The sequence below is a fragment of the Triturus cristatus genome, chromosome 6 (assembly GCF_964204655.1).
Source record: "Triturus cristatus chromosome 6, aTriCri1.1, whole genome shotgun sequence".
NCBI classification, from domain to species: Eukaryota; Metazoa; Chordata; class Amphibia; order Caudata; family Salamandridae; genus Triturus; species Triturus cristatus.
The window spans coordinates 116,768,993-116,789,615 of record NC_140589.1 but is presented as its reverse complement, the minus strand read 5'-3'; the positions used below and the strand labels follow the sequence as shown (position 1 = coordinate 116,789,615).

General features: G+C 45.1%; 1 protein-coding gene across 5 annotated transcripts in view; it reads right to left on the bottom strand.

Moving 5' to 3' along the window:
- The window catches only part of LOC146816482 (exportin-5-like), a 1,867,381-nt gene that overhangs the window by 1,424,651 nt on the left and 422,107 nt on the right, over nucleotides 1–20,623 (bottom strand). For all 5 annotated transcript variants that reach the window (XM_085610326.1, XM_085610327.1, XM_085610328.1 and 2 more), the window contains exons 14-15: nucleotides 10,655–10,770; nucleotides 3,940–4,095 (exon numbers count right to left, since the gene is read on the bottom strand). In XM_085610326.1, coding sequence (XP_085466452.1) covers nucleotides 3,940–4,095; nucleotides 10,655–10,770 — 272 coding nt within the window. The remainder of the gene's footprint in view (nucleotides 1–3,939; nucleotides 4,096–10,654; nucleotides 10,771–20,623) is intronic.

Here is a 20,623-nt window from a genome sequence, read left to right as displayed (position 1 = left end):
CTGTATCTGCTAACAGATGCAGATAGATATTAAAAAGAGTGGGACTCAATGCAGACCCTTGAGGGACCCACAATTTAGGGGGAACACCTCGGAATAGCATGGGGGTTCCCAGATTTGAAAGGACCTTTCTTTCAAAAGAGAGGACAGCCAGGTCAGTGTGCCATCTTTATTCCTGCTTCACTCATCCTGAGGATCGTCGCATGGTCCACAGTGTCAAACGCTGCATTCAGGTTTTGAAGAATGATAGCAGCAGCAACTCCTTTATCTAGGAGAGATTTCAGCTCTTCCGTTACTGCTAATAGAGTGGTTTCTGTACTGTGTTGTGCTTGGAAACTGGCCTGATCGAGGGTGAGAAAAGAATCTCTTACAGATCTAGAGAAAGGGTTTGGTTGATATGTTTTTCCAGAATCTTTCCCATAACTTGTAACAGGGAGATGGGCCTGTAGTTCCCGGAACATGAACTTTCAAGATTAGATTCTTTTTTTTTTAGCAAAGGCTTGACTAGGGCATGTTTCCAGGCTCGGGGAACTTCCGGCGGAAAGGGATAAGTTAAGGAGATCAAGCATTATGGGATATATTTTGTGAGCTCATTGTGGCAGAATGTGGGGTGGCGCTGGATTAAAAGTGAAACCTGATTTGACTTTGCCAAGGAGTTCTGGTAATGATTCCATTGTGACCAGCGGGAAGTCAGGGAGACATGCCTGATTCTCCAGCATGTTAGACTGTGCCTTTTTAGCCTGTTGTCAATTACTATAAATAGCTGAAACTGTCTTGAAAGTATGCCGCAAGTTATTTGCAGCAAGCTACTGTTAGAGCGGGCAGTGTATTATCAACTTTTAAGGTGGTAAGTGACTTAACAATACGGAAGAGTTCCCTCGGGGTACTTTACTGCTGTTATCATTACTGCTTCATAGTAAGCTCCTGTGCCTTTTTAATTTCCTGATGTAATGCCTAATGGCAGTCCTATAGGAGAGGTTTAGATTTCCTTCATAATTTATCCTCCATTTTCTTTCTATAGTTTTACATCCTTTTTTTTTTTAAAGGAAATCAGAAGGGCCGTAAACCATGGGACAGAATTCTCTTTCTTTCCTTTCTTTATAGTAGTGAGAGGAAGCGTTTAATCGGGTGAGGTCTTAATCCAATCTTCTACTAGAGAATTTACTTCCCCAGGATGTTTCCCAATTTCTGGTTTGGTGCAGGCTAAGGAATTCAACCAAATTCATTGTTCACTTTAGACCATCTATGGCCCAAACTCGTACTGATCTTGTTATTCCGCGTGGGTGGAGCTCCCTCCAGAGTAAACAAAATCAAGGCATTATCTGTCCGTGCCATTGGATGAGATTTTTTCAAGTTTTATGTTTGGATCATTGCTAAACACTGGGTCTAGAAGATGTCCTTTGTTGTGGGTACAACCTACTACCGTCTAAATAATGTAAAATGCTAGAGACAGTAGGATTGTGGATCTCGTCAAAGTGCATGTTGAAATCCTCTAAAAGAGTGAAGTTTATTTTATCGCCAAACTTGACATGGGGGCCTGGAGGTCTATATAATATTAGTCCTGAGAAGGAGTCTGTAGGTGACAGATTTATAGTAAAGGAAATATTTTCACATTCTGGAATGTGCTTTGAGATGCACATGCATCTATGTGTGTCTTTTGAAATGATATAAATGCCCCTATTCTTTCTATGTTCACAGTCTTTCCTACACATGTAATATCCTGGTGGGGGCGTTTGATTAATGTCAGGTATTGAACTTTCAGGTACCCACGTTTCTGTTAAAAACAGGACGTACAACTGTTCGTCCTTAATTAAAGTGTATAACTTAAACTTGTGGCGGGGCAAGGTTCGACAAATAATAAGTGCACACTTCCATTTTTTTGGCCCAGGTGTTTTCAATCTAACTTCGTCTCGACCAACTAATGAGAAACCACAGGAAGGACAGAGCAGGTCTCCATTACACGGCCATAGTGAACTGAATAACTTGCTATTTCTATGGGGGTTCGGGCAGGGTTCCTGGCCCCTGGTCCTGTTCAGGCCATATGCGCTTGCCTTTGGCACACCCACGTCCCAGCCACCATTTAAGGCAGAATAAAAACACTAGAGAGCACATCTCACAGGCAACTCTATGGTCTATAACAAACAAAGTGTTAGTGCAACTCTATAGTCAATTTTGCCCTCTCATACAATGCCCCTTGACCGTTTTTAAAATGCCCCAGTTCCCCATCGCAGATTAAAATTGTTGATTAAAAAAGCTGATTGAAAATATCTAATAAAATTCCCCTTCTCGTTCTTTAAACCCAATTTAGCATTAAAAACAACAAAAAGAGATTGCGGTGCAGCGCTTAACCTCACTGAAAACCTCATGGGAAACAGATGTAGGGGAGCTTGATGAGGAAGATTGGGCAGAGGCTAGGATGTCTCCTAAAACAATGGCTAATTCAGCTAGTCAAACTCATCCAGCTGAATTTCCTTCACAGAGTGTAGCTCACTAGGCATAAATTGTGGCGTATGGGGGGGGATAACTTCGCTCACATGCCTGAGTTGTGGGACTGCAGACAGGGGTCTGTATTGGGTTGGCTCAATTCTGAAGATAAGTGCTCTCCTGCCTGTGTAGACTCCTGGGGTGGGAGGTCCCTGCATGCCCCAGATTAACACTACTGCATATTAGTGATGCAATTGAGGGTAACAGATACCAGAACATTTTTCTACACCTGGCACTGGTGGTGGCCAAATGAGACATAGTGAGGCGTTGGAACGAATCTTCCCCCACCTCCCTTGCAGAATGGAAGAAGGGATTAGATAACTGAATGGTCCAGGAAGAAGCAGAATACAAGGCTCGGACTGCCCACAGAAATTTGGCAAGATTTGGCAGGCATGGACAACATATAGAGGGATCACAATTACTCAAAGTTGCAAAATGACTCCCTTCAGGAAGAAGTCAGGACATACACTGGTTAACCCCAGGATAGATACCACTGAGATGCTATTGAATAGGAGGAGACAATACCTGACATACAGGGAAAGGGGTGTGGAGTGGTTGTGCAGGGGGTGGGGAGTTAGGGGAAATTTCGCTTATTTGTTATTGTAGTCACATGGTTGTGTTTTCAGCCTTTGTTATATTTGCTACAATTCTATGCATATCCGCATGACAAAGTCAATAGAATTTATTATAAAAATTAAGAAATATTGGACCAAGCATATTTCACAAGTCATCGCCTCATCAGTATGGGAAAGGCGGATGACGATAGATGCTTGCAGAACTGGGGCCAGAGTGGAACACTGGTGTATACACTCTGGAACTGCCCTAAAATACAGGTATTCTGTGTGCTAGGGAGGGAATGTTTGTTAAGGAAGACAACCTGAACGGTGGCCATACTGGGGCTATGGGGTGGCCAGACTCTTCACAAATATACTGCCCTTTTTTTCAGCAATGTGGCACTGGCGATGACAAGGCTGGCTATTGTCAAATTATGGGGTAGTAGGAAGACTCCGTCGATAGTTCAGTGGAAAATGGGTATGGATTGGTGTATGAATGCGGAACACACAATTTACAACACTAGGGGCTGTCCCAGGAAACTGGAGAAGGTCTGGGGTCTAAAAGGGATTTGTTGCTATGTCTGCACGAGAACTGTTATGGTGATCTGTGAAAGAGGGACTGAGGTGTCTTGTACGTGTCTACTTGGATTATGTATAAGCGTTTGCTAATTAAAAATCAATAAAAGTTATTTTTGTTTAAATTTAGCCTAATTTCCTCTCTTCCCTGAGCATACTGTGACAGACTCCCTGACTATATTGGACACTTCCCACTTACGTAGTGCTCTGCTAATTTGTAGCTAATGCTCAAGTATTTAACCATGTGACAAAACAGGTAAACAGGTGTCAAATTGTCCAAAAGTTAGCAATGATCTAAACAAGTCTGGAAACACAGAATAGAACTTACCTTGTTGAGAACATGGGATACCAACTCAGTTTTAAAGCAAACAAAGGGAAACAGGTTGGCTATGTTGGTTTGAATACAGGCCAAGATGGGAGGATGTTTTGTCGTGAAATTCAGGGCAAGTTGAAGTAGTTCTATACCATCCTGTACTGGGATATCCTGGAGTGGGAAAACCAAAAATAATTTATCAACTTGGAAAGATTACAGCTGTTCAATACACTGATATTAGTATACATGGCCATTAGGCTAAAGCTACTAAAGAACATAATACTTGACCCTTTACTAACCTTTTAATTACTACACCTGTAGTGAAACCGTACTAATTTTTCAAGCTGACTGTTTTGCCCTCGTAGCTCCAGAAACAAAAAGCATTTGCAATGCAAGAGGTCTTGCATTTGCCAAAGTTTAAGCTATTGGCATTGTAAATGACAATGCCTTTTATTAATCGGTTTTGAAAACTAACACAAAAAGGCATTGTCATTTACAATGCCAATTGCTCAAACTCTCGCAAATGTGGGACCTATTGCATTGCAAAAAAAATTTATGCAGTTGAGTTATGAAATTTGAACAGCGCCATTGCCATTTGTATGGGCAAGCTGACAAAAAAAGAATTTTACTGTGTTTATTTAAGCCGGTGCTTATGTAAAGCGGTCGATGAAAGGGCTCAATGACTGCCCTGTATAGTACTGAGTACTAGCCAATGGCGGCCACACGCCTTTATGTGCAAAATGCTGCCAAAGTAAATAGAGAGAGAAGCGCGGCCGCTATAGTAAAAGCAGACCGCGCTGCCAAATAATTAAAATGTTGATGAAAAGGTGCAAGCGGGTTTTGTAAATGACGCTGCCGCCATTACTAAACAAGCTGGTTTCGTGATTATGATGTGGCCGCCATTAACAAAAAAAATATAAAAGCGGGCGCCGTGCTGCGTTACAGGAAAGCATGACGTGGTTTGAATAGGAGAAATCATTCAAGAAAATAGTTCTCACAGACTAAATAAAACATACAACACAAGTAAAAAGGCCATTACTCATGGAAGGTTACAAATGCAGACAAGGCGGCACTAAGGAGGGACCTCTAAGCCTATTCATGAGTCAAAAGAAACCATTTAGAAAGGACAGCAACAGGAGCTAACTGAAAAGATGGGCAGAAAATGGGTGGAACTTCAAGTCCATACCTGAATACAGCATGCCTCGCAGCGCATGCGCTGCCCTGGCTCAGCCTAAAAATCACATTGTAACTACATTGAGATAGAGAAGATAATAGAAGAAAAACTAACAGAAACAAATAAGATAAATGAAAAGAGCAAAATGTAAGGTTTTTGTAATAGAAAAGTTTAACTGAAGATGGCATTATAACTGAGGGTACATACCAAATGCAAAAGAAAGGGTTGTAATGTAAATTGAATATGGAGGAGAAATATAAGGGCTTCCCTCAATAAAGGAAATAGATGGAAAAGCGCAATGCAAAAATATGGGTAAAGAGTTAACAGGATGGCGCGGTTACGGGAGAGCTTCACCAGTAAAAATAAAGAAATAAAAAGGAAATATAATATTAACATCAGATTTCCTAAACAAAATGATCCAACAGTTATGAAACATTAATTAAAAAATAGGACTCCAACGTTACTTGCCTAAAACAGTGACAGATCATGGAAATTGCATTCATGATCAAGTACTCACAGCCCAACACACAAAGAAACGGCTGCAACTGCTAAAATACCACAAAAGTTTGGTTGCCTCCAAAAGACCACATTAGTATTCCCGTTAGCGAGGGGAAAAAAAGACATATCACAGGATTCTGTAATTATGGGAAGGAGGAATACCATGGAACTCCGACTGTCTCCTAGCTGCATCAATCAGAGATTCCTTACAAATCACTGTAGGCCTCAGGATCACAGTGCTGGATTCCAGCAATAATTCCACATTTACCAGCTATTTCACAACTGGAATTTTCACAAGCTTCAACCTGGTGAAATGTTCAGGGAGAGTAGACAATCACAACTTCTTCAATTCACAATTTGGCCAGAATCTCCTTTTCTAGTCAAATTGTGAATTAGAATTGACTTGGAATGAAGGCCAAACTACTATACAACTGACTGTCAAGTTCAAGTTAATTGGTTGATAATTAACCCATAAACATGTAAAAACAAACCTAAAAACCTATGTTATGTAACACATTAATTCCTAGTAGAAGATACAATGAAAGATGAAATGGAAACAGACAGACACCTATATAAAATCAATCTCACGGGAAGATAAACTGCTGCATCATACGAGTCCAACCTAAACCAATGCCCACAGGATATGGAACGCCAATACGCATAGCATGAGAACCAGAAGGCAGAAGACCCAGTGCCTATCTTGGCTGTATAAACCCCCCAAAAATAGAAATTAGTCTTTTATTACGATCACCATTCAAGATTTCGAGGGACAGATTTACATTTTTAACAAAACGATAACAAGGTTTCAAGTTATCCTTGACAAAACAACTATCACTGAAGTCCTAGATTAATGTAACTCCCAAGGAACAAAAATATGGTCATAGTAACTTCAGCCTCAGAAAGCTAATCTGATCACAAATTCATAAAAAGAGGGCAACATTTCTCCTTAAACCCAGCAAAGGTGACAGCAGGCATTGGAAAACTGGAAAGTTCTACTGGTGTGTTTAAGCAGTCTCAGATGTAACTCCAATAAGATGATGTGGGGCCAGCCCTCCACTGCAACATAGAGCCATCTGATCTCCACACCCACCTCCCTTCCCAGGAGAACCCCTCAAAACAGCAGCGATGCGTTTGTTACCACTGACAGCTGTGGCTGGGGAAGGGAGAAAGGATAATGTGTGATCAATCAGCCACTACTGCAGCTCTTGAGCAGTTTTATCCAAGGCCTAATTAGTGTTGCAAATGCAGACCTGATGCTTGGCACACTGGTATTTCAGGTGACCCTGATGTGGTTGACAAGAAGGATGCACAAAGCTAAAAGGTAAGAAACCTTAGAGCGACCCCCATCTAGATCTAGGACTGAGTCTGTAACATCAGGATCATAGCTTGAATGTCCTGAACTTGTTGCTAAGGAGGAAAGGCCATGAAATCCACCATGTCCGGGATCCCCCCAATGAAAGGAAACCTCTTTAAGAGAATTAGGTGCGACTTTGGCACATTTAGGGTGAAACCCAACAATGCTAAAAGTTATGTTGTTGCCACCTTCAGCAGCTAGTCATCGAGGTACAGTATTATAGGAACTCCCAACCTCCAAAGATCAGCAACAACCGCCAGCATATTTTTCACGAACACCAGAGGGGTGCTGGTGAGGCAGAAGGGAAGCACGGCAAACTGAGCATGCTCCTGGCCTTCCTTGAACTGCAGATTATCTGTGGGACAGCCAGATGAATAAATGAAAATATACATCCTGGAATTCAAAGGACTTAATCCAGTGTACCAGGTACAAGGAAGATAAGATATCAGCCAATGTGAGCATCAGGCTTTCAGAGGTTGGAGGTCTAAGTTAGATCTGAGGCCTACACCCTTTTTAAGGAAATGGAAAAAGCAAGCTTAACAACCCCTGCCTTTCTCATAGTACAGTACCCTTCCAATGGCACTTTGGAGAGCAGCAGGCATAACCCCTTGTAGCAGGATCAACAGATGCGCTACTAAAATTCTGTCCAATGTGGGAGGAATATTGGGTTGTGAGGACTGAAAAGGCCAAGCGTAGTGTGCTTGAACGATTTGCAGGTCCCACGTTTCGGACATGATGGCTTGTCAGCCCATGTGGAAATGCTAGATCGGGCCTCCCCAATGGGATTCTGTGCCCCCACAGTCAAACTAAAGACGTTTGGTGGCTATTGTACCTGGGGAAAAGAGGGTGGATGCCTCTGCTTGCCTGCATGCTGACTGCCAGTTCTGTTCCTGCAGCCCCAAAGGGCTGGATTGTCTGCTACAGTACAGGCTGGGTAGGCAGTCTCTGCTATACACCAGCTCCCATGAAAAGGACCTACATTTCCTAAACTGGTTCGGATAATGCTTCGCACAAGGTCAACAGACACAAGGAACACACAGTGGGCCTGATTCACACAGGGTCTCCACACTAGTGGCGGAGGCCTGCAGTCATGGTGGGAATCTCTGCACTCAGGGCAGAATCTCCACAATTTGAGTTCTCATTGCGAAGATTCCACCCAGAGTACAGAGACTCCCCCACAACTGCAGGGCTGCCGCCTTGAGTGTGGAGGCCCTCTGTGAATCAAGCCCTGTATCTCTGTTGTTTTAAAAGCGTTTTAAAGTGGAGTCATTCTTCACCACAAAAAGGGTATGTCCATTAGCAAAGCCTGTACATCGCCAGAGAACATTAGTATCAACCACCTGCCAATGCAATCTGTGGTATCCAGAACGGCACGGATACCATACTTGGCTGCGTCCTTCCTGTCATATATAGAGAGAGCGAAAGAGTCTTTAAATCCAGGACTGCCAGCAAGATCTTGCTGGCCATGTCTAAAAATGCATGTGTGCAGTGGCCTAACAGACTGCACTTATAAATCACAGTGCCAAGCTAGCAAAGGAAAATATATTTTGCCAAAAGTGCAAATTATTTTTGGATTCTATGCCCAGAGGTTTGGCTGGAAATGAGTTAGGTTTCACCTTACTGGTCGACGTCCAGACAATAAGTCTCTGGAGGGAGGTGCTTAGTTAAAGAAGTCCGACTGAACATGCACCGGTTTATCGGTGTATATCGTCTGTCCACCTGTCTGTTCACAGGTGGGTAACAACATGGTTTCAACCAGGTAGCCATCAGAGTATCTGTGAAGACCTCATCGAATGGGACAAATAGTTTCTTACCTGTCGGTGTAGTTTTTCAGCATGAATCTTTTCTGGATTCAGGATTTTGTGAAAACACCAGTCTTTGTCTCAGTGGAGGGCATCTGTAATTCTAGTACCTCGTCTGCCCTTCAAACTACCACTGCTACAAGGCACTTTCTTCTTTTAGTGACCCATGTGGCAAGTCAAGTTCAGTCTAAGGGGCGGTATCAAGCCCTCTGGCATTTTTGCAAATCAAGGTACAAGACATCATCAGTGTATTGAAGGTGGGAGCAAGCCACTCTCCACCCCATCATCATTAACATCCTAGGGTGTGATATACTCTGTCACAGAGTCAAAATCAGAGTCAAAAAGAGAATAGAGCCTATGTTGATGGGTGCGTCGTAGTAGAGGCACAGAGTTAGAGTCAGGGCGCATGACCACAGGTTGTCCTTTTGTAATCTCATAGTGCAACATCAGTTACGCTCACGCAGACATCAGTTCTGGATCAAACAAAGGTGTCAATATGGATCATTCACTGGTAGCAGTGGGGCTGACAGATCAGTATAAACCAGTGTAAATCTTGGGGCCAGGGTGGGAGTCTATACCAGAGTTGGTATGGGCCTAGTATCTAGTCCAGATGGGACAGATGGTGCAGTGGTGTGACCCATTGGCAGTAACCCAACTACAGGTCCCGCAGTTCTGTGGGGCCCAAGGCATGACAGAGGGAGCAAGAAATGCACTGTAAACTTGGAGAAAGGCCTCTTTGAAGGCCTAGATGTGCCTTAAGATAGAAAACAGCCTGGGAAGCGTTGTACTGGGACAGTTTGCTGAGCCACTGTGGGGTGGGCACCAGAATGTCACCAGAACATCAGAAGCAAATCACCTCAACACCAATGGCTGACGTCCATTTGCCGCTGGTAGCCCAATGGCCCACGAACAGGGTCTGACAGTAGATGTATCACCTGTGCGCCTCTGCTGGAGACTCAAAAAAGAGATTGCTCTGCCCTCAGGGAAATTCCAGACACACACCAAATCACATTTATCTTGAGCAGCAGGTGATGAAGTGATGCACAATTCCCATCATTTAGTAAAAGTGACAAAGGGACATGAGGTGCAGCTTAGACTATGTCATCCTTCCCCACCTGTTGAAAAATGCTGAAACTGAAGGCTATGACAACAGCTGAATTGGCCTAGAGTTGGCACTCCACGCAGTACTGTGAATGAAGCAGTCCTGACAGTTCGAGATATGAGTACAGACCAAACCGAACAGAACCTCTGGGGTCTAGTCCTGAAAGGCGACCTTGTGGGACACCTGCGAAGCAGAACTGAAATGATGGAATTCATATCAGTGATATCGATATTGACTCACAGGTGCTGCTGGAGTACACATACTTAAAATTGCCTCAGGCATGGGATGGAAGATAAAGAAACAGCTGGAATCAAACAATAGACATATTCGAGAGACCATACAAGGTATAGACAACAAATATTTCCGGTGAGGGGCTTAGCTTCAGATCAGACATTATTTACTGGTCTATAAATGGCTTACGGGTTTCTTCTTTTGAACCACATTTGGCTGCTATTACCACTCCATGATTCACTTGAAAGTACATTCATAGTTTAACAAAGATTTTCCATCCAGAGAGGACACCCTCTTCTCCGTAAGAAATGAATATTGTTCTTTCTAAATATATGGGTCACCATTTTCAGCCGATGCACACAATTGATCTGTAAAATCATTCATGGATGGTTTCATTTTTTTTTAGCTACAATCTAAGCCTGTTTGGAGAATTAACTTCATGCCCTCTGCACGAATGAGCCCTACACGGTCTTAAATAAGGTATCACTCTGGGCTCACCAATCCTTTTTCTTCCCAAAGTTATATCAAATTTACAATTACCCATCCATTTTCTAAAGGGAAATACATACCGTGTTTTTCAGATTTTTAAAAAGGTTGGCAATGATAATCTTGGTGAAGAATGTTGTAGCTTCCCACTGCGGAAAGGAGAGCGTGGCTGGGCAGGTTAAGTCGTCTGATGCAAATTCTGTGAAAGCAGACCAGAAATGAATACGTAAGCATGAACCTGGTTCACTTCACAGTTAGCTAAGTAGGGTACTGTCACCCAATCCCTTATTCCTCTGTCACTGCATGCAGAGCCACTATATGCGCATGATATGACGTTTTAGTATGAACTTTGTTTATTCATTTTCAATACGATACCCACCTACATCCCGAAAACAGGGAGTTATGACTTTTTGTAGGCATTACAAGTCTCTGGATAACCAAATAACTTTTATGATTCTGGGGAAAGGCATGTAATGTGTTATTGCGGCTTTTGCAACAGCTACTTTGTATACTATGATAGGAATGTAATGCATTTCCTCCAATTCTAAAATTAATAAGTTAATCGTAAAACAACATGCTTATTCTATTAAGTGGAAGGTGTTAAAGGTTCAATTAGGTATTACATAGTAAGTAAACTCAACTAGATCAGTCTTTTATGAAGATCATGACTTTTGTCTATATGTAGATAAAACTAGTAGGGAAACTTTAAGACGTACACAAAAAAGTTAGAAGGAAAAGTTATTTACCTGTAATCCTTTTTTTTTTTTTTAACAACAGATTTTATTGAGTTTTCAACGTACCACCCCAGCAAATTTACCTGTAATCCAAGTTCTCTATCAGTGCAATACATAGTCCTGTTTACGCACAGGATCCTGGAAACAGTGTTTCCACTGCAAATGCATTTTTTGATTTCCCTATAACTTCATGACCCGGTGAAAAAACGTGCATGAAACTTGGCAATCTACTTTATCAGTCAGCTAAAATTCAGCATGCTCACGCTAGGTTTTGTGAAGATACATGTGGAGCGGAACAATTAGGAAGGGAGGGGCAGTAGTAATGTCCCAAAAAGATAGTAAAATTTGCCAAAAAATACAGCTGAGTGTATTTACACCAAAGTGGGCATGCAAGTGGAACTTTAAATAGAAAGTGTGTGGTTTTTAGGTCTCGCGACCTGCGTTGCACTGCGAAGCAGTGCTCGCGCAGGCGAGAGTCCTTTTGCCCGGGGTTCAGAAATCGACCCGAAAATCGCACACGCTTGTGCGTGTGTTTTTACTTTTGTTGCCTGCTATTGGCCTTTGCGTGCGTGTTTGTAAGAGAGCACGCAATAGGCCAAAGGCGGGCGCATAGCTCCGCCCATGGCCTATGGGTGTCTCTTACGCGCATTGCTACCATATGGTTTCAATTATCGTGCCCAGACACGGGCGCGATAATTGAAACCATATGGCTCGCTGTGGCGCGCGCACCACTCGCGAGCTTCTTTGTTTTCTTCAGGTAGATGCAAAGTCACATCTGTGGTTGCGTGTTCGGTGCTCTTAGTCATACCCCGTATTCGAACACTCCTCTCTTACTCATCCTTGACTTACACAGACGTCATTGGCTTTAAATTCTGCCAAATGAATTGTCTTCCTTGCACCAAATATCCCGAAGAAAGCATTTTTGCTCTTGCGGCAAATTAGTAGCTCCAGGTTTTTCAGAAAAAAAACCTGCCACCCCCTCATCTGATAACCTACACACATCGCACAAAGAGAATAATCGGGCCGTTGGGGGAGGGGTGCTGGCAGCCGGGTGTCTGTGTCTCTGTGAGTACACGCCTGCTCCGGGGAGGGTGGGGGGGGGGGCTTGCTCGCCGTGGCTGAGTAGGCACCAAATACCACAGCAGTGTAGGGTGGACAGTCTGCTCCTCCGTGCCACCCTCAGGGCTGCAGGGCGGGTCCCTGGAGTGACTCGGGGTGAGCTCACGTCTACAGACTCAGTGCGTGGGACTGCCAACAACTTTACAGTTGCCATGGAAATAAATCACCAACTTCAAAGCAGGATGTGCACCGTGTTTATTCCAAAACACCTCCCTCCGGCCCCTGACTTGGGGTGAGTTTTGGAAGACATGATCTGGCCTCGCGCCTCTCCTCAAGAAGCAAGCCACGCCCCCTCCCAGCCTCCACCCGAGCCAACCAATTAACAGAGAGAGCCAGAGCCTACTCTAGCTCGGCTCGGGCTCTAACAGCCCCTGCGGGAGCCAAGCCCTAAGGAATATGCTACTTACCAGTATGCATCTGTTCTTGGCATGTAGAGCTGCAGAGTTGTACACTTAGCATAGATCGCCATCTGGTGTTGGGCCCGGATGTTTGCAGTTTGTTTTTGTTCTTTGGACAGTCTTTGGAAGTCACGAGTTCGGTGACTCCTCCTTCGGTCCGTACTGCGCATGGGCTTCGGCTCCATCCTCAGATTGTTTTTCGCCAACAGGGAAATGATGGAGCGTAGTAATAACAGTGAGAAACCCATGTGTGTTGTATCTAAATAAGATGGACTAGAACGGATACAGGTAGCCGGGGAGGCGGGTGGGCGTGTACAACTCTGTAGCTCTACATGCCAAGAACAGATGCATACTGGTAAGTAGCATATTCCGTTCGAGGCATATGAGCTGCAGATTGTACACTTAGCATAGATTATATAGCAGTACCCAACCTTAGCGGCGACCACCGGTATCCGTTGCAGTGGTTTGAAAAAGTGTCTTTAGTACAGCCTGGCCCACACTAGCTTGCTGCTTGGAATGCACATCTACACAGTAATGTTTTGTGAAGGTGTGCGGTGTTGACCATGTGGCTGCTTTGCAGATGTCATCTAAGGGTATGTTCCCTAGAAAAGCCATAGAAGCCCCTAACTTTCTAGTAGAGTGGGCTTTAGGTGGAACAGATAATGTTCTTTTTGCCTTTTGATAGCAAATGTGTATGCACTTTACAATCCACCTAGCTATCCCTGATTTAGAGATGGGGTTGCCTTTATGTGGTGGAGAGAAGGAGACGAACAATTGTTTAGTCTTCCTGAAAGGTTGCGTTCTTTGTATGTAGTACAGCAAAGCCCTCTTAACATCAAGTGTGTGTAAGGCCCTTTCTGCAACAGATTGAGGTTGCGAGAAAAAGACAGGTAATTCCACCGATTGATTGAGATGGAAGGGGGAAATGACCTTGGGCAGAAACTTCGGATTTGTACGAAGTATGACCTTGCTGTGATGTATTTGTAGGAAGGGTTCCTGTATAGTGAACGCTTGTATTTCACCAACCCTTCTAAGGGAAGTGATAGCTACGAGGAAAGCTGTTTTCCAGGTGAGGAACTGTAGCTCACATTTATGCATTGGTTCGAAGGGTGGACCCATTAGCCGTGTAAGAACTACATTTAGATTCCATACAGGGGAAGGTGGTGCCCTGGGAGGAATTACTCGTTTAAGGCCTTCCATAAAGACTGGTAAGAACATCTTCCGCTCTGAAAGCGTTGCGCCCTACCCCCAATCTGAATTGCTCTCTGTTCAACCTTCACAAAGTTGGAACTCATGTTTGCTCCGAATGTAAACTGTCTACCACCGTATATCAACCCCACCCCGACCCATCTAGGAGACACAGGAAATGCAAACTGTTACGTAAAAACGTGCCGCCAACATACGTATTTTATAGTACAAACTGTCGATCATTGCCCAAACATAAGCATGATATCTTCAATCTCCTTACCGAAGAAAGTCCTAGCGCTGTTTTCTTAACTGAGACATGGCTGCATGACAGCGCCGGCCCGGATGTTGCTATTGCCCTCCCCGATAACTACGCCATTGTCAGAATAGACAGGGAAAAACAGGTAGGGGGTGGGATTGCTATCATTTTTAACAGAGAATTCAAATGCACTTTGGAATCTGTATCAATTCCAGACTGTGAAGCGGGTCTTTTCAAAATCTCTTTGAACCCCAATTTTACAATGTCAGGCCTTCTGATTTATCGACCTCCAGGCAACCCTTCTCAATGGGTATCAAACTTTGCAAATTTTATTACTCCCTACTATATGTCATCAAGCAATTTTTCCCTGCTGGGTGATCTAAATCTACACCTAGAAGATCCCACTATCCCCTCATGCTCTAATCTGTTGGAAGACCTAGCTGCACTAAATTTGTCCATAATAAATTCCAGCCCTACTCACATAGCGGGCCATTTGTTGGACCCCATAATATCCAACATCAGGGAACTTACGTACATTGCCACCGTACCTTCTGGCTGGTCCGACCACCATCTCATTAATTTTAGCATTAGTTTTCCACCCTCCCCCAGTTTGGAACAAAACACTGATGTCACTTTCAGGAAAAATTGGAAGTCAGTCGACATCGATGCTTTAAATGCGGCACTAAAACATAACCCTCCAAGCCTAAACTCCAACATGGACCGCGTAGCAATTGAAACACAAAACTGGCTAACAAATGCAGCAAATAATTGTCAGCCCTCTACTCGCACCAAAGGGAGTAGGCATCGTCCTCCAGCCCCATGGTTTAACGACAGCCTTAAAATAGAAAAATCAAAATGCAAAGTACTAGAACGCAAATGGCGTAAAAAGTACGACCCTAATGCCAAAAGAAGCTATCATGAAGCCAGAAATCATTATCATGCTGCCTGTACAAAAGCGAGAGCTGCTTTTGTCTCTAAAACAATTATCGAAGCAACTAACATGCCTAAAACTCTTTTTTCCAAAGTCAAGGAATTGGCGGGCGCACATACCACAGCTGTTGCACCCCCACTAAGCACACAACAATGCCAGGCGTTAGCTTGTTTCTTTACTGAGAAAATCGATAAAATTATCTCAGACATCAAGACAAAAAATTCTGATCCTGACCCTCCCCCTCTTTCTGACCCATTTTTGCCTCAACCCATTGCTCTGGGTGAAAATTTACTGGAAGCCTGGCCGACTCTTTCATTAGAGAAATTGAAAGGAATCCTAAAAACTGTTAAATCCGGCTCCCCTAGGGACCCCATCCCTATTAAAATTATTAAAAAATTGGATGACCAGTCTTTGGAAATCATTGCCAATCTCTTAAACTTATCCCTCGATCTCGCCACTGTCCCAGCCTTATGGAAGCATGCCATGGTGACACCCCTTTTGAAAAAGCCTACTGCAAACCCAGAAATACTGGCCAATTATAGACCTATATCTCTGCTCCCTGCTTTTTCTAAATGTCGTGAGAGGCACATACACTCTACTTTAGCCACTTTTGCAGAAGAAAATTCCCTACTCCATCCTTCGCAATCTGGCTTCAGGGCTGGTTTCTCGACTGAAACCGCCCTGTTAGGTGTCACTGAACACATCAGAAAACTTCTTGACCAAGGCCAGACGGTCGCACTTGTGTTATTGGACCTAAGTGCGGCGTTCGACACCATCTCTCATGAAACGCTTATTAAAGAGCTATATACAAATGGTGTAAGAGGAAAGGCTCTGGATTGGATCAAATCCTTCCTGGCAAATAGAACCTTTCAGATCGCATCTGCACAAGCCGTGTCAGACACCCTACCTGCATCACATGGAATGCCTCAGGGGTCCATCCTGAGCCCTCTGTTTTTTAATATCTATCTTAAACCTCTGGCAGAACTTGTTGAAAAGTTAGGTCTAACGCTTATGAATTATGCCGACGACACCCAAATCATTTTTTCCCTATCTGAATCTTGTCCCCACTCCCCGTCGTTACTCAAGGAAGGACTATTAAAAATATTGAACTGGATGACAACAAACCAGTTAAAATTGAACGGCGACAAGACGGAAATACTGATTTTGGGTAAGGATCAAGTTCTCTGGAACCCTGCACATTGGCCGGACCAGATGGGCACTTTTCCTACCCCGGTGTCCCATGCTCGAAATCTGGGCTTTATATTGGACAATGCCTTATCCATGGACAAACAGGCCAGCAAAGTAACCGGCCTTTGTCTCACCATAGCTAAATGGTTGAGGAAGATCCTGTGGATGTTGCCAGTGTCAACGCAAAAGACCGTAGTCAATGCCCTTATCACATCAAGGCTTGACTACGGCAACATCCTCTATCTGGGCGCAAATAAATCTGTGATCGGACGACTACAGGTAGCGCAAAACGCTGCGGTCAGACTCCTTTGTAATATTCCGAAGAACTCTGGAGTCTCGAACCATCGTCGGAATCTTCATTGGCTCAGGATAGAGAGCAGAATCCGCTTCAAGGCCCTGAACTACATGTTCAGAATAAAAGCAGGAATAGCACCAAAATATCTCCAATCTCTTGCCTGCCTCTATACGCCCAAGAGAAACCTCCGGTCACAGACAGCAGCCTGTTTCTGCATACCAAGGTTTAAACGTGCAAGAACAGGTGGCAGATCTTTTGCCTATCTGGGACCCTCCCTGTGGAACACGCTTCCCCCCGGTATCCGGAAGGAAGAAAACTACTGTAGGTTCAGAAAGCTTGTAAAGACCTGGCTGTATGAACAATAACCACTTAACAGTCACCTCCTTCTCTGTCCTCAATCTAGCTGTGTCTAGGCGCCGGGAAACCCTTTTTGGGTAGCTGTTGCGCCCTATAAATTGATAAAATAATAATATAAATAATAATTTAATAGCGGGCACTCTGAACAGTGATAAATGCTGTCTGTTTTGTAGATAAGCAGCAATCGCTGCTAGGTGTAGGCGTATGGATGAATATGCCAGGTTACACCTGTGAAGATGGAGCAGATAACATATGATGTGCTGTATGGATGCATCTAAAGGGTTGATTGTATTGTTACGGCAGTAAATTACAAATCTTTTCCACTTTGCGGCATAGCATGCTCTAGTGGTAGGACGTCTGGCTTCCATGATAATGTTCATGCAATCAGGGGGAAGGTTAAGGTATCCAAATTCTAAGATTTCAGGAGCCAGATCGCAAGGTTGAGCTGAGCTGGGTCCGGGTGCCTGATTTCTCCATGGTTCTGGGTTAGGAGGCATGGGGACAGGTGCATTTTTTGATGTGGCACCACCGATAGCTGTAGTAGTGTGGTGTACCACGGCTGCCTGGCCCATGTTGGGGCTACCAGAATGAGTGTGAGGGAGTGCTGTTGTAGCTTCCTTACCACTAACGGAATTAGTGGGAGAGGTGGAAAGGCGTATGCAAATCTGCCTGACCAGTTCATCCATATCGCATTGCCTTTGGACAATGGGTGTGGGTATCTGGCGGCGAAGCTTGGGCATTTTTTGTTTTCGTGGGTGGAGAAGAGGTCTATCTGAGGATGCCCCCACTTTTGGAAGAATGGGTGAAGAACTTGTGGATGCAGTTCCCATTCGTGTAGTTGATGCGTTTGTCTGCTGAGCAGATCTGCCATGGTGTTTTGTACGCCTGGAACGTGCTGTGCCAGGAGAAAGATGTTTTGGGGAATTGCCCATCTCCATATGCTCTGGGCTAAGCGGGAGAGCTGGGGAGAGTGTGTCCCCCCCTGTTTTTGGATATAATACATTGCAGTCATGTTGTCTGTGCGAATGAGGACTGCTTTGCCCGAAATCTGTTTTTGAAAAGATTTTAGGGCTAGAAAGATCGCCAAGAGCTCCAGATGGTTGATGTGGAGCGATTTTTGCTGTGGCGTCCATAGACCTTGCATTGTGAGGTGTAAGAGGTGCGCTCCCCAGCCGGAGAGCGATGCGTCCGCTGTTAGAATCACCTGAGGAACCGGGTCCAGGAACGGCCGCCCTTTGGAAAGGTTTGTGGTGTTCCACCACTGCAGAGAGTGATGGGTGCGGCCGTCCACCAACACCAGATCCGTCAGCTGACCCTGGGCCTGGTTCCACTGTTGTGCTAGGCACTCTTGAAGTGGACGCATGTGGAGTCTTGCATGGGGCACTATGAAAATGCAAGACGCCATCATTCCTATGAGCTTCATAAACACTCTTGCTGGAAGAGAGTGTTGAGGAAGGAATGTTTTGCGCAAGGCTTGTATGCTTGCGATTCTGGCTGAGTTTGGATAGGCAATACCTTTGGAGGTGTCTATCGTGGCCCCGAGATATTGCTTTATGTGAGATGGTATGAGGTGGGACTTTTGGTAGTTCACCGTGAAGCCTAGCTGGTGGAGCAGTTGGATGGTGCTGTTTGTATGTTGCACACATTGGTCGTAGGACGCGGCTTTTATCAGCCAGTCGTCTAAGTAAGGGAAGACGTGAATCTGCTGACGTCTGAGGTGTGCTGCTACTACCCCTAGGCATTTGGTAAACACCCGTGGTGCGGTGGTGAACCCGAAGGGGAGAACCGTGAATTGGTAATGCTGACCGTCCACCACGAACCTGAGGTACTTCCTGTGAGAAGGGTGTATTGGAATGTGAAAGTATGCGTCTTTCAGATCCAAGGTAGTGAGAAAGTCTCCCTGACAGAGGAGCGGGAGGACTTGTTGTAGGGTGACCATGTGGAAATGGTCTGAATGTATGTAGGCATTTAGAGGCCGGAGGTCCAGAATGGGCCTCAGGGTCTCGTCTTTCTTTGGTATTAAGAAATACAGAGAGTAGACCCCTAGATTTTGCTGATTGACGGGGACCTGCTCTATAGCGTGTTTTTGGAGGAGGGAGAGCACCTCCTGTTTGAGTAGTGTGGAATGTTCTTGAGACATTGGACGGTGCCTTGGTGGGATATTGGGTGGGGTAGATGTTACCTCGAGACAGTACCCTGACCGAATAATTTGGGTCACCCATTTGTCCGATGTTATGGACTCCCATGCGTGGATAAAGTTTTGCAGTCTGCCCCCGACCGGAGTGGGATGGTCTGGGGGGAGGGAAGGGAGTCATTGTGCGGGCGGGGTGGCAGAACGGGTGGTGTTAGTTTTGCCCCTGCCCTTATTGTTGTTGCCCCTGTAACCACCCCTTTGGTAGCCCTTTGAAAAGGTATTTTGAGGAGGGGACTTGTAGGAGGTAGAGGCACTATCGGTGGAGTAGCCTCTGCCTGTGCTACGAAAGGATGAGCGTCGAAAGGAGCGTTTAGGGGCCTGTGATTGTAGTGCCCCCATAGACTTTGCTGTGTCTGTGTCCTTTTTCATCTTTTCTAACGCTTCGTCCACCTTTGGCCCAAAGAGAGTTTGTTGGTCAAAGGGGTGATTTAGTATGGACGCCTGGACTTCAGGCTTGAACCCTGAGATCCTGAGCCAGGCATGACGACGAAGCAGGACACTAGTATTTATGGCTCTAGAAGCAGTGTCAGCTGCATCGAGGGCACACTTAATGGAGGTGTTAGTAATTAGTTTGCCCTCCTGTATTAGTTCATGAGCCTTGCGTTTGTGTTTTTCGGGGAGGTGCTGCATAAGAGCCTCAAGCTCGTCGTAGTGTGCTCTGTCATAGCGCGCAAGTAGCGCTTGTGTATTTGCAATGCGCCACATGTTTGCAGCTTGGGAGGCGGTGCATTTGCCAGACGCGTCTAGAAGTTTGGATTCTTTATCTGGCGGTGGGGCTTCTCCTGAGGACTGGGAGTTAGCCCGCTTTCTAGCTGTGGACACAACTAGGGAATCTAAGGGAGCAGGGCCCTTAATGTATGCAGGGTCTGTGGGTGCCGCCTTGTACTTTTTTTCTATTCTAGGGTTCAATACCCTGGCCCTGACAGGGTCTTTGAACACCTCTGCAGCATGCTTGGTGACACCTTTAAGCATGGACAAGATAGATGTGGACTTGTCCTGAATGTCGAATGTATCCAGTAGGAAGTCGTCTTCCACTGGTTGACTATGCATTTCCACCCCATGGTAGTGTGCTGCTCTCTGCACTAAGTGGTGAAACCCTAAGGAGTCCTCTGGAGGAGACGGCCTGGATGGGTATAGGTCGTCCTGAGGCACATCCGGTATGTCAGGGTTTTGGTAGTCTTCCCATGGGTCTGGGGTCCCCGGTGGAGTGGGGTCCATTGGGGCGTCCGCCGGGTCATAATCTGGATCCCCGTAATCCGGATCTGGGGACGGGGTCGGGGAGTGATGAGGTAAGGGTGGCGGAGACCTGGGAGGGGGTGGAGGAGGTGGAGGAGGCGGAGGAGGAGGTAGTGGGGAAGGCACTCTGAGAGGAGAAGTAGCAGAGTCCTTCCG